We start from the raw sequence: 11,214 nt of genomic DNA, 5'->3' as shown, positions 1-11,214 counted from the left end.
AGGAAGCAAGGATTTCTCTTGCTTCATTTCCCTTTGGGGCAGGAAGCAAGGATTTCTCTTGCTTCATTTCCCTTTGGGGCAGGAAGCAAGGATTTCTCTTGCTTCATTTCCCTTTGGGGCAGGAAGCAAGGATTTCTTCTATACAAACAAAGAAAGGACACTTTTTTTATGAGAATAGGAAAGAGCTCGAACGAACCTCTGTGAGAATCTGATTTCTCTCGGTTTCTTTATTGGTGAGAAATCCCCTCAATTCCTATCCTGGTAATATCTTACTGTGAAGGGTGTCACCAGAACAGGCCGTAAGAGGAAATCCCAAAAGCAGCCACAAATTGTAATAACAGCTTGATAGAGGTTCTACCCCTTCCCCACTCTAAAATAAAAAATAAATGGTGTGGTTTAAGTATACAAATAACCATACATGGAAAAATCAATGCACTGTATGTTTACAAACTATTAATGAAAACAAGTTTTATTTCAAGTGATATATAGGGTTTTTTTTTTTTCCGAATAGGTGCACTTTATACATAATGAGAAGTTTTTCTTTATAAATTAGAACCCATCACCCACAAATATAATAATAAAAAAAATACAAAGAAGGAAAAACACTTTGGATTTTGTCATCTTAGGAACAGTCATGAACGGAAGCACAAGTTTACAGCAGACCTGTTAGTATCAGCAGTTCACAAGACAACAGTCTTACGGCACAAGAGGTCCAATGCGCGTGTCAGCAGGCACTTGAGACAAAACATTGCAGAGACCAGATGCTTTTCTGGGAAATTCACTGATGAACTAAGAGCTTTACAACAGGCACAGTGAGAGCAAATCCCCATACACATTGGCTGCAGTAAGTATGTTTGATTACATCCTAGAGCACCGCACTTTTATAGCCCGTGCACAGGCTGCCCTGGAGCCATCAGGAGATTTGGATGCGGTTTAACCCCAAACTGGAGCTGAAGGGCTCTTTAAAGGTTTCAACAAAGCTACTTGAATCTGGCTAAAAGCTTTGAAAATTTTTTGTAAAAACTTGCTGTACATACTGCTATTATGCAACCAGAAACCCATATGTACAAGGCCTTTATTGTTCACAATTACAACCACCTGCAAAGGATTGATGACAAAAAGTGTTGTAACCGATAGAAATATATCTGCCTAGGGCAGTGCAATCATCTTCTATATGACTAGAGGGATATGAATATATTGACTCCACTGTTTGCAGACAATGGAACAGCAAAATGTAGCTTCACAGCCAAAATCTCTAAGGGAAAGATGGTTACTAAATTCTGTAAATAGCTACCACATCCCAACTGGCTTGGTTTAGTGCAGTAAGGAAAAACAAAAAAGTATTATCTAAATGATTTTTGTAGGAAACAATAGTTTTTCTTTTTTACTATCTAGGAATACCAAAATTTCTGCACTTAAATAAATAAAGGAGCTTTCACTACTGGCCTCCAAAAAACACTAGTTATGGCCAAATTTGACTTCAGTACATTCTAACTCATTGACCTGGAGCAAGCATACAAATTACTAAGTAAATAGGGAAGAATAAATGCACACCAGTTCTTAGTCAGTGCCTAAGTATTGAAGGCACTCAATCACCATTGACAGAAACTAGCATTTTCAGAAGGAGAGATTAGCTATAGGAATATTAATATTCTTTTAATACAGATTTCTTTTAAAACAGACGGAAGGGCAATACAGTGCTCTTACCTTTAAAGTGCCGCCTGCTCACTGCTTTTCTACTTCTTGCATTCAGTTAGGAGTTACTTTTTCCAAGTTGTCACATGACTGCAAACTTTCAGCATGCAAGGTCATCCCACCCGCATTCCTTGCACTACGAGGCTGAAAGAGTGTTTGCCTACTAGCCTCTCCATCGGAGACACACTGAAGCGTCGTGGTCATGTGACTGCTTGAAAAAAAAAAAAAGTTACTAACAGAATAGGGAAAGTAGGAGAGCAGTGGGGTACAAAGCTTTATCAGGTGTGTGACTTTACTGCCTGTCCTTTTACTTCAACTATATAGTGAAAAACGATGAACTCTAAAGGTTACCTGGACAGGACTAAACGATAACAGAACGAACCAACCACATTTACTGCAACCAGTGTGTGTGGAGCCTAAAGTGGGACCATACTCTATAAAAACTGACATCAAGTAGGTAATACATATTTTAAAAAAAGCAAAATCTATTCCCATTTCTGGATAAACAGCACTTTCCCCTATTAGTGGCACTGGCAGCAGGTGTGCAAATAACATTAGGGGTCATGGAATGGAGGCAAGAACTCACCTAAAGTGGTCCAGAAATCTTGTGAGGGTTTTATTGCTTTGCAGCAATGGACCGCTTGTTAAAATGAAAATACTGCTTTAATACTACCAGATAAAACACAAAATAATGTGTCTTGCTCAGGTATCTGCACCAACTGTAGTGCAAGAACTATAATATAGGCCAGAGCTACAGCTTGTGCAGCTGTGTAAATACAATTGCTTTAAGGTAACAAGGCACTCCATGCCAAACATGGCACACACTTATGAACGGAAACAGACAGTTCCTTAATAGGGTGTTAAACAACGGTCACTCCTTCCTCAGGTAGGCTATAGGAGGGGAACAATCTTCCAACTTAGGAATGTGTTTATATTATGCTAGTCACCAAGGTGCATGGTCCAACTGATGCGGTGGAAATCCCAATCTCTTGCCACTGGTCAAAAGGTGCATAGCAGGAGAGTAGACGTATGTTGTAAAACACACAGTTGGAAACTGGAAAGGATGAAATTATAGCTATTCCAGATACAGTTCCTTACGCTGTCCTCAGACATCAGAGACTGGTAGGCTGGCATCATCTATATCAACACCCATGTCTGGCAGACCAATGGATGTGGTATTGGACAAAAAAGGGCTCATTTTGCTAGTCTGGTTTCCTGGAGAGACAGTCGTGATCTTGGGATATCCTGGTTGGTTCTTGGCAAAGGTGCTAGACTCGTCCCTATCCCGATATGGTGGCCCGGGGTCAGAATGCTGAAGTCGGGCGGTCGAGTGAGGGAGACTGAAGGAGCGAAAAGAGGAGCTGTGCTCGGAGTATGAGGTGAGGGCCTCCTGCAAAAAAAAAACAAAGTAAGTTAAGAAACGATCATGGCTAACTAGAACAGGTTAGTAAGTCAGTGTCAGGCTCCAAACAGTGAAACAGCCAGAAAGTGAGTCAGCATCTCTAAGATCAAGAAGCAAGGTAAGTTGTTACATAAACTTTTCCTTCATGTCCTTACAAGAACTGCATATAGATGAAGGAGTTCATGGACACTTGACTGCGTGTGAAGCCAGCTCTGCTCAAAATATATCCATGAGTAATTACATTTTAACACACTGTATTGTTCTGGCATCCTTAACTACCAGCTGAAGGCACGTTCAGGCAGAGCTGTAAAAAGGCTGTTGTTAGGGTTATAAGTGTAACACAAAGCAGTTTAATGATGTGATCGGTTTGTCTCGGTGACTTCCTGGGATTAGGCATGCTTTGTCAAATGTTCAAACATGTTGCATGCAAGCATAAGAACGTTATGATATGGTACAGCTATGTACACAAAACCCACTGATAACAGATGAGTGGATGGAAACTGTGTGGACATGGGGGTGGGGTTACGTGGTATGGGGAGGCAGCGATTGGTCAGTACTGTGGGCATGCATGGCTGCCCGTATACCTCGGAATACAGGGGTTTGAAAGACGTCTGACCTGTCGCATCTGCGGGGAGACAGGGCAGGGTGGGAATTAGATACACCTTAAGGAGGGCAGAATAAAGGAAAAAGAAGAGAAAGAAGAGATGAAAGAGACAAAAACAGCTGCTGGCAAGAGATTCATCAAGTGGTCTGTAAAATGAAGATCACACATATTTAGGGATGAACTAAATTTAGAGGCAAGTTCCCACACAAAGATATGTTGTTTTGGGTATTAAAGTGGAACTTTTGGTGAAAAATTAATAATGAGTGAACAGGCAAGATTTTTAATGCACAAGAGATGTGCTTTGTCTTTTTCTGCAGTAAAGTTACTTACCTGCCTACCAGCCCACTGTACAGTGCAGCTGCGCATGTGCAGCTCGCTGTAGAAATTCAACAACACCAAAGCTGATTGAACTCCGACGCATGTGCGGGAGTGACGTCATCCATGCCAATGAAAGCAGTCGGCGTTCGATACCTGGAAGTTGGCCACTCGAAGATGTCAGTGGCCAGCAGGGAGCCCCAGCACGTTGCATTGCTGGAGCCAAGTATAGTTCCACTTTACTGAACACTCTCCTATCTACACAATACAGTTTAACAAATAAGACAGCTTCTAACAAACAAGAACAACATGGAGATTTTTTTCACTGGTGCAATAAGGAGGAAAAGGAAAATTAAAAGCCATCTTGTTGCCACAGTTCTACCTATCCTTAAAAAGATTTAGTTCAGCACCAGGAGCTGTACTCATGCTCACAGAGCTTTTGATCCTCCATTATTCTACATAGAAGAGTGAAGGATTGGGTTCTGCCCACCTGGAGATTTTTCAGTGATAAAGAGCACCTTCATCTCCTACACCTTGCAGCACAGTCTAGTAATCGCAAGCAAGGTTTATCCCACAGGCCAGTGAAACTGGAGGCATTTCTACCAACTCTATCACTGATGCATATAAATTAATTCAATGATTTAGGTCTAATCAGTTTTAAAGCACTGGACAAAGAAATTTTTGGCAACAGTGAATGTTTTGTTGCCCAGCTACTGTACAAGAAAAGTACACCACTGGATGGAAAAAAGGTAATAATAGAAAAAAAAAAAACAATAAAAAGGGAAATTGTGGCCAACACAGAATAAAAAGGTAACAGACTTTTCATTAATTTGTCTCTAGGTATCATGTTTGAGAGACAATTCATGAGTCTCTATTTTGTTCACCTGACTTCATAATTCAGCCTATTTAAATGCAGCAAAGAAACAAAAATATAGAGGAAAGTATAGAGGAAGAAAAAAGTGGTCAACATTTCAAGACTTTCACAATACTCAAGATAAAAGATTTAGTTTCATAGCAAAATATCTATGGGGTTACAATGCCATTTTAGGATGCTCGTTTATTAAAGCTGGAAATGTTTCTCTAACTTGGAAATAGCTTGGGTAATTATTTCTCTCCTAAAACCAAACAAGTTACTAATACAGAAGGTCTAAAAATATCTAACAGGGATGTGTCCCCATAAAAAAACATTATTATTAGCACAAATAGGTTACAACACCATCACTCCCATATGCATGTAGGGAGCACCTCATGAATGTCAGAATACATACAAATCCATGCTTCTCTTCAAAGCGGTATTAAGCACAAAAGCAGAAATGTATAACACTGCAGATTACAAAATCTTAGATGTGATGTCTAAATCAGTTTTCTTGTTCATAGGTGTTCTTTCTTTTTTTTCCACCCTGTGATCTGGCCAGTGATCTTCCAGATCTATCAGTTTACTGGGATGTGACTAACCATTTACCACCGACATGGGTGCTTACAATGATCAGCTTTAATTTATGTAAAACCTTTTTCCTAAAAGGAAAAAAAAAAACTGTTTGCTGTAATGGCTTATAGAGTATTAGCTGGAGTTTGGCTTCAATTTGTTAGTATATTTAAATCTGCTAGTACATTTAACACTACCCTTCCCCCCAGAATGACAATCCAGAGTGGGGGCACTCTAGTATAGGAGGTGTGTTACTTGCCAGATCACCCGGTGAAAACAGAGGGGGGAAAAGCCTTAAAAAAAAAAGAGAAAACTAATGCAGCCACCACATCTAATGATTGGTAAGTTGCAATAAATGACATTTTTGGTTTTGGGTTTAAAGTGGTAGTAAACTTTTTTCTTTTTTTTCTTTATAATAAAGCTTACCTGTAGGTAAAATGAAAATCCCCTAAGTGTGCACCGTTTAGGAGATATTAGCTCTTTTTTAATTATTTTTGGGTTTTTTTCAGAAAGCGATTCATGCCCTCTGAAGGAATAGCATACCCGTGCCTTTCCTTCAGAGTACTGTGCCGTGGCCTGGGGTTCTTGTGCACATGCGCGGGAGTGATGTCATCACGGCTCGGCCAGTCAGACGGACGCAAACCCAGAAGAAGACCGGGTGATGGAAGCGGTGACAGTGCGCCACTGGAGGGTTTCGTTTTAGGGCAAGTCCTTCATAATGTGCTAGTATGCGATACATACTAACATATTATGACATTACCTTGCAAGGGATTTTTTTTTTTGCCTGCCTTAAGCCCAGATCAATTGTTGCATTCAATATATTTTTATATGCATTTATTGTTACCAAACCAAATGAAACTGCTTTTTACAGTAATTTTATGCATATAGAAATAAAGAAGTATTTTGTAAATTCAGCCCAATGTGTTAAATATAGGGTATAACTACTATTCCCAGAATATCATTGAGTAACTTGGAATTCTAGTAGTAATCATCAGTAGTCCATCATTACCAGTCACAGGGTGACTAGCTCTGATTCTACTTTACACACACTTAAGAGTCCCAGCTATGGAATTTTCTCGTAGGACTGAGATTTGTACATAGAGGAACTAGCACTGCCTTGCTGTTTTCATCTGTAGAATACAGTTCTGTACAAAGGGGAGAATGAAACATTCAGTGGGGTCTGTGTAATTGGCAAAATCAGGAAATTAGATCACCATAGATATAAATAAGCTGCCCTATATATCTACACATCAGAGTCATAAACCACAAAGTCGTGTCCTGCAGCTTGCATACAGCCACTTCCACCTCAGAGCAATAGTGGAGGATGAAACCTACAGAAGCTGCTGATCTTGCTGGCCCACGCTGTGCCACAATAGCACCAGATATGGCTCGGATCCAGCTGTTCATTTCTTCTGGACTGTCAGCCTGCCAGGGGTGAAGACAAAAACAGACATTATACAGAGAATACTTCATGCTAAAATGTAATGCTATTTTCAACACGGAAAGATTAATCACACTATAAGCAATACATTGTTAGGAACTGAACTACATAGCTTAAGAATGTTAAAAAATATAAGCGTCAATAACTCCGTAATCGAGGTAAAGGGGTTCTAAAGGCTTAAGGTTTTTTTACCTTCATGCATTCTATGCATGAAGGTAAAAAACCTTCTGTGTGTATCAGCCCCCCCAGCGATGTGCACTAGAGTCTCTGCTGTCCCAGGACTCCCTCTTCTCATTGGCTGAGATAGCAGTGGAAGCCATTGGAAGCCATTGGATCCTGCCAATCACAGCCAGTGAGCCAATGAGAAGAGAAGGAGTGGGTCCGAGCCGCAGATCCGTGTGTGAATGGACACACGGAGCAGCGGGTGCTACCATAGCAAGCTGCTTGCTAAGGGGACACCCAACAGAAGGGTGGGGACAGGAGAGCCTGCAAGGAAAATAAGCCTTTTGAATCACTTTAAGAAAGCAACATAATATTTTCATATATATTTCATGATTTTTATTAACACTGACAGATGAATAAGTAAGTTTCAAAAGTTACCTTAGACTAGGTTCACATTAGCCTGCAGGCTGCGGGCTGGTTGGAGGTGCAGGAATTGCACCTCTTCCCGCAGCTGCATCGTCCTGCTCTTGCAGGACACGCGGGGCTGCCATTCTGAATAGCACCTCCATGCATCTCAGTCCATGGCATGGTCACGGGAGCAGAAACTGCATAGTCAAAAAGACCACGCAGTTTCCAATGAGGATACATTTTGGAAAATATGCATGCGCCTTTTTTATTTTTTTTTTTCTGTGAAACGCAGGCACGGGAGCCCATTCAAATGAATGGGCTACTATGCCCGTGCAAAAACATGGGCCACACGGCTTCAGCTGACACCACAAGATGCTTGCTTGTATTCTGATAAGACAGAAAAACATGTCCTGCGTGCCAGTTAAAGTGGCCATAGAGATCGAAATTCGACTGGTTCAGCATGATCAGTGTGTGGCCATCCCTGTTCAACAGAAGTCGACTGTTAGATTTGACAGGCTCATTAACAGGTACTTTTGTATCTAAAGAAATTTTTTTAAAAGTTTTTTTTGTGTATGGCAACCTTTACACCGCGGCACCCTCACATTCACAGGAATAGAATGTTAGCTCTATCTCCTGTGGAAAGTACTGCCGCAATGAACTAAACACAATTTGCATGAAAAATGTACTAATGACCATAATACCATCAGTATGGGTTGTGAGTGCACAAGAACAATATGACATGCCAGTTCTGCCTTAGGAACCGTAATGTAAATCTGCGGTCTGGTGATTTTCAACTGTGCATCCTCTTGCTTATCTAAAATATAAAGGTCTCCGCAAGCTGTCAGCTAAAATGCACTGTAGTGGAAAGGACACCTTGTCCTTTCCTGCGATAAAGGGGCCTGGTCATTATTAGGGATAAGCCCACACGTGTTTAAATACAGGTCGTGGGCAGCACAGTGGATAAATGGTTAGCACTTCTGCCCGGCAGTACTAGGGTCGTTGGTACGAGTACCTGCAATAAACAAATAAATAAATAAGGTCTAAACCCTCCTGAGCTATTCTGCAAGGAAGCTGTCAAACCTGACAGCCACTCACAGGCAGTGGAGGCATTCCCTGGTCCTGCAGCAGCACATATATTAGGTGTGACAATTTAATTCCTGGAACACCCACAGTGTAGCACTATGGTGGTGAGTCACAAAGCCATTTGTTCTAGAGCGTGTTCTGATATTTTCCAACTTGCACTCACTTGGGTCACAGACCAGTCAACTCAGTCTTTACAAAAAATTAGAAGACATAACGCGCGTGTGTGTGTTTGCTGTTGGTGGAAAATAAGTGACAGTAATCTGGAGCAGCGGATTAACATCAAATGTTGTGTGAAAATTAGCAAATGTGCAAGTGAAAGTTAACTTTATTACAATGGGCTTATGGTGAACATTCCATGAAGAAATCAAGTATTTTCGAATGGCATAAACGGCTTAAGGACGGCTGGAATATGCCCATGATGACACAAGACGTGGGCAGCCAAAACCGCAAAGGATGTAGAGTGCAAACCCTCATACAATCAGATCAAAGATGACAGGTACTAAATACTACTGGACTCAAGATAGAGTCATTAGTCAAATCTGAAACAGCAAAGCACTTGTTAAACAACTGCACCCAGCAGACAGTCTCATCTGAGTGAGGGTAGACAGAGAGGAGCAATATTGATCAATATAGTGCCATGCAATGCTTCTTTTAAAAAATGCTCATAGTCCTGACATACGCAGAGGGAGGAAGAAAAAAAAAACCCATGACCCCTGAGGAACATATATACATACTGCCACTGGGAAGGCACTTTTTGCAAGTAATCATTAATCCTAGGTTCACACCTAAGCGTTTTCTGCAGTGTTTTGCAGAAACGCAGTACAGTCCATTTAACATGATTTCCTATGGGACAAGTTCACATCTTCACGTTTTCACACGGTGTGTTTTTTGGAAAGGGTCAGGGACTTTTTTGAACACAAAACGTTGCTTTTGGTTCTATAGACTTCAATGGGAACGCTGCAGAAAAGCATGTATTGCGATTTTGCTTTTAAAATCTGCCTAGCAAGAAGAAGAAGAAAAAAAAAAAAAACCATCAAAAACGTGGCAAAACCACATAAAAAATGCAAGTGAAAAAAACCCAAAAGACAAAAAACAAAACGTAAATACAGAAACACCTCAAATGCAGCCTGCATAGGTGTGAACCTAGACTAATGCATATTTTTTGTAGCAATTCTGCAATAGCTGCATGTATGAAGGTGTAAGTCCGCTTTAAAAGGGAAATGGGCTAAGAAGTTTGAGTTATAAGTGAAAGCATTTTCAAGATTATAACATTTGAAAACAATCATTGTTTCTTTTACCAGCATAGCAAACTTACATACCTGTACGAAAAATGTTCGTGAGCTTGTTACAATTTCAAACAAATTGTCTCTCAACATGATGTCACTACAGAAAGAAGAAAAGCATAATACAGTTATACATGGATGTCTATGTAGGTTGTGACTATTTTAAGGCAACTGGCTGAACCAGGATTTGAAGAAAGGTCACGTAGAAGGTAGGATAGGAAGGAAATGTTTTTGGGGGACAGCAGAACGAACCTTCCAGTTTTCTACAAACCTGGAGTATACAGAATCCACAGAACTTTTCGTATGATGGAACAATTCACCTTCAGGGTCACTTTTACACAGGAAATCAGCTATAGAGTCTGAGCTGGTGCTACGCAGACAAGGCTAAGATCAGGAAACATCAGCTGCACACTGGATCTAAAACTGTGAAGTCTAACAGTCATTACCACTTTATGGTGGTGTCAGTACCCTGCTAGCAGATAACCTGGATATTACCAGCCTAGATTTTAACCACTCCAGCCCTATGGACCAGAGCATCATTTGCATTTGTCCTATGGGCCTGTTTATTCAGCAAATATCATGACTTAAGATAACATAATACACATCATTTGTTGTTGATCACAGAGAGGTTTTCTTTAGGTGATTTTGTGGTGTTTGTCATGCAACGATGATTTTATTTCATAAACAATATAGAATTACAATATACATAATATAAATATATATGTGCATGCATATATGATATGCCTCCATAAGGAGTACTTGTCACTTGCCAAATATCACATAGGGGCTTGCTGATCCCCTTGTTATAGCAATAGAGTTAAAGTAAAAATATTAATAATAATAATAATCAAAAGCAATTTCCTAATGGTTGAAAAAAAGATATATGCTTAAAACATCTGCAGAAAAATAATATCTAAAATGGAGGAAGGGGAAGGAGTTAATATGGGCTGATCAAAGAATTAGTTCACTTTCACCAAAAAAACCTAGGCAGGTAAGGGGTACCTATAGATAAAAAGCTGTGCAGCTTTGACCAAAGTTGAAGAACGCCCCATGTTAAGGGTATAGTCCACTTAGGTACTTCCCAAAGCATGGCCAAAATATTCCCAGAGTTTGCATTCTGCCTTGCTGCTAGAATCTTGCTAAGGCTCACTTCCAGTTGTAACTGTTCCCTTCCATCATCACAGGAGTAAGCTCTTTTTCTGATTCAAACCCCCTCACATGCACTCTCTCTTGCCTGGAGCAATAGCTTAGTGTTGTTTTTATCTACAGGGATCCCTTACCTGCATAGGCAGTTTTTTTTTCTAAAAGGTGAACTACTGTATGTCTTTAAAGAATACAAATGACTAGTAAAATGTGTTCCTATGTAACCGTTTATTAAAATAAAAGAAAAAAAAT

General features: G+C 40.3%; 1 protein-coding gene across 3 annotated transcripts in view; it reads right to left on the bottom strand.

The window, feature by feature from the left end:
- Positions 1 to 453: 453 nt before the first annotated feature.
- Positions 454 to 11,214, bottom strand: part of LOC149428992 (pleckstrin homology domain-containing family A member 1-like) — a 36,067-nt gene continuing 25,306 nt past the window's right edge. Inside the window, exons 7-10 of one of the 3 annotated variants that reach the window (XM_089666859.1) lie at positions 9,856 to 9,919; positions 6,778 to 6,867; positions 3,682 to 3,722; positions 454 to 3,085 (exon numbers count right to left, since the gene is read on the bottom strand). In XM_089666859.1, coding sequence (XP_089522985.1) covers positions 2,890 to 3,085; positions 3,682 to 3,722; positions 6,778 to 6,867; positions 9,856 to 9,919 — 391 coding nt within the window. In that variant the 3' untranslated portion in view covers positions 454 to 2,889. Of the gene's footprint in view, positions 3,086 to 3,681; positions 3,760 to 6,777; positions 6,868 to 9,855; positions 9,920 to 11,214 lie in introns of all 3 variants that reach the window. The other 2 variants (XM_089666857.1, XM_089666858.1) reach the window with 2 other exon arrangements.

The sequence above is a fragment of the Staurois parvus genome, unplaced genomic scaffold (assembly GCF_062004578.1).
Source record: "Staurois parvus isolate SC_StPar_1 unplaced genomic scaffold, SC_StPar_1.0 ptg002872l, whole genome shotgun sequence".
Taxonomy (NCBI): domain Eukaryota; kingdom Metazoa; phylum Chordata; class Amphibia; order Anura; family Ranidae; genus Staurois; species Staurois parvus.
This window is presented reverse-complemented; position numbering and strand designations above follow the sequence as displayed.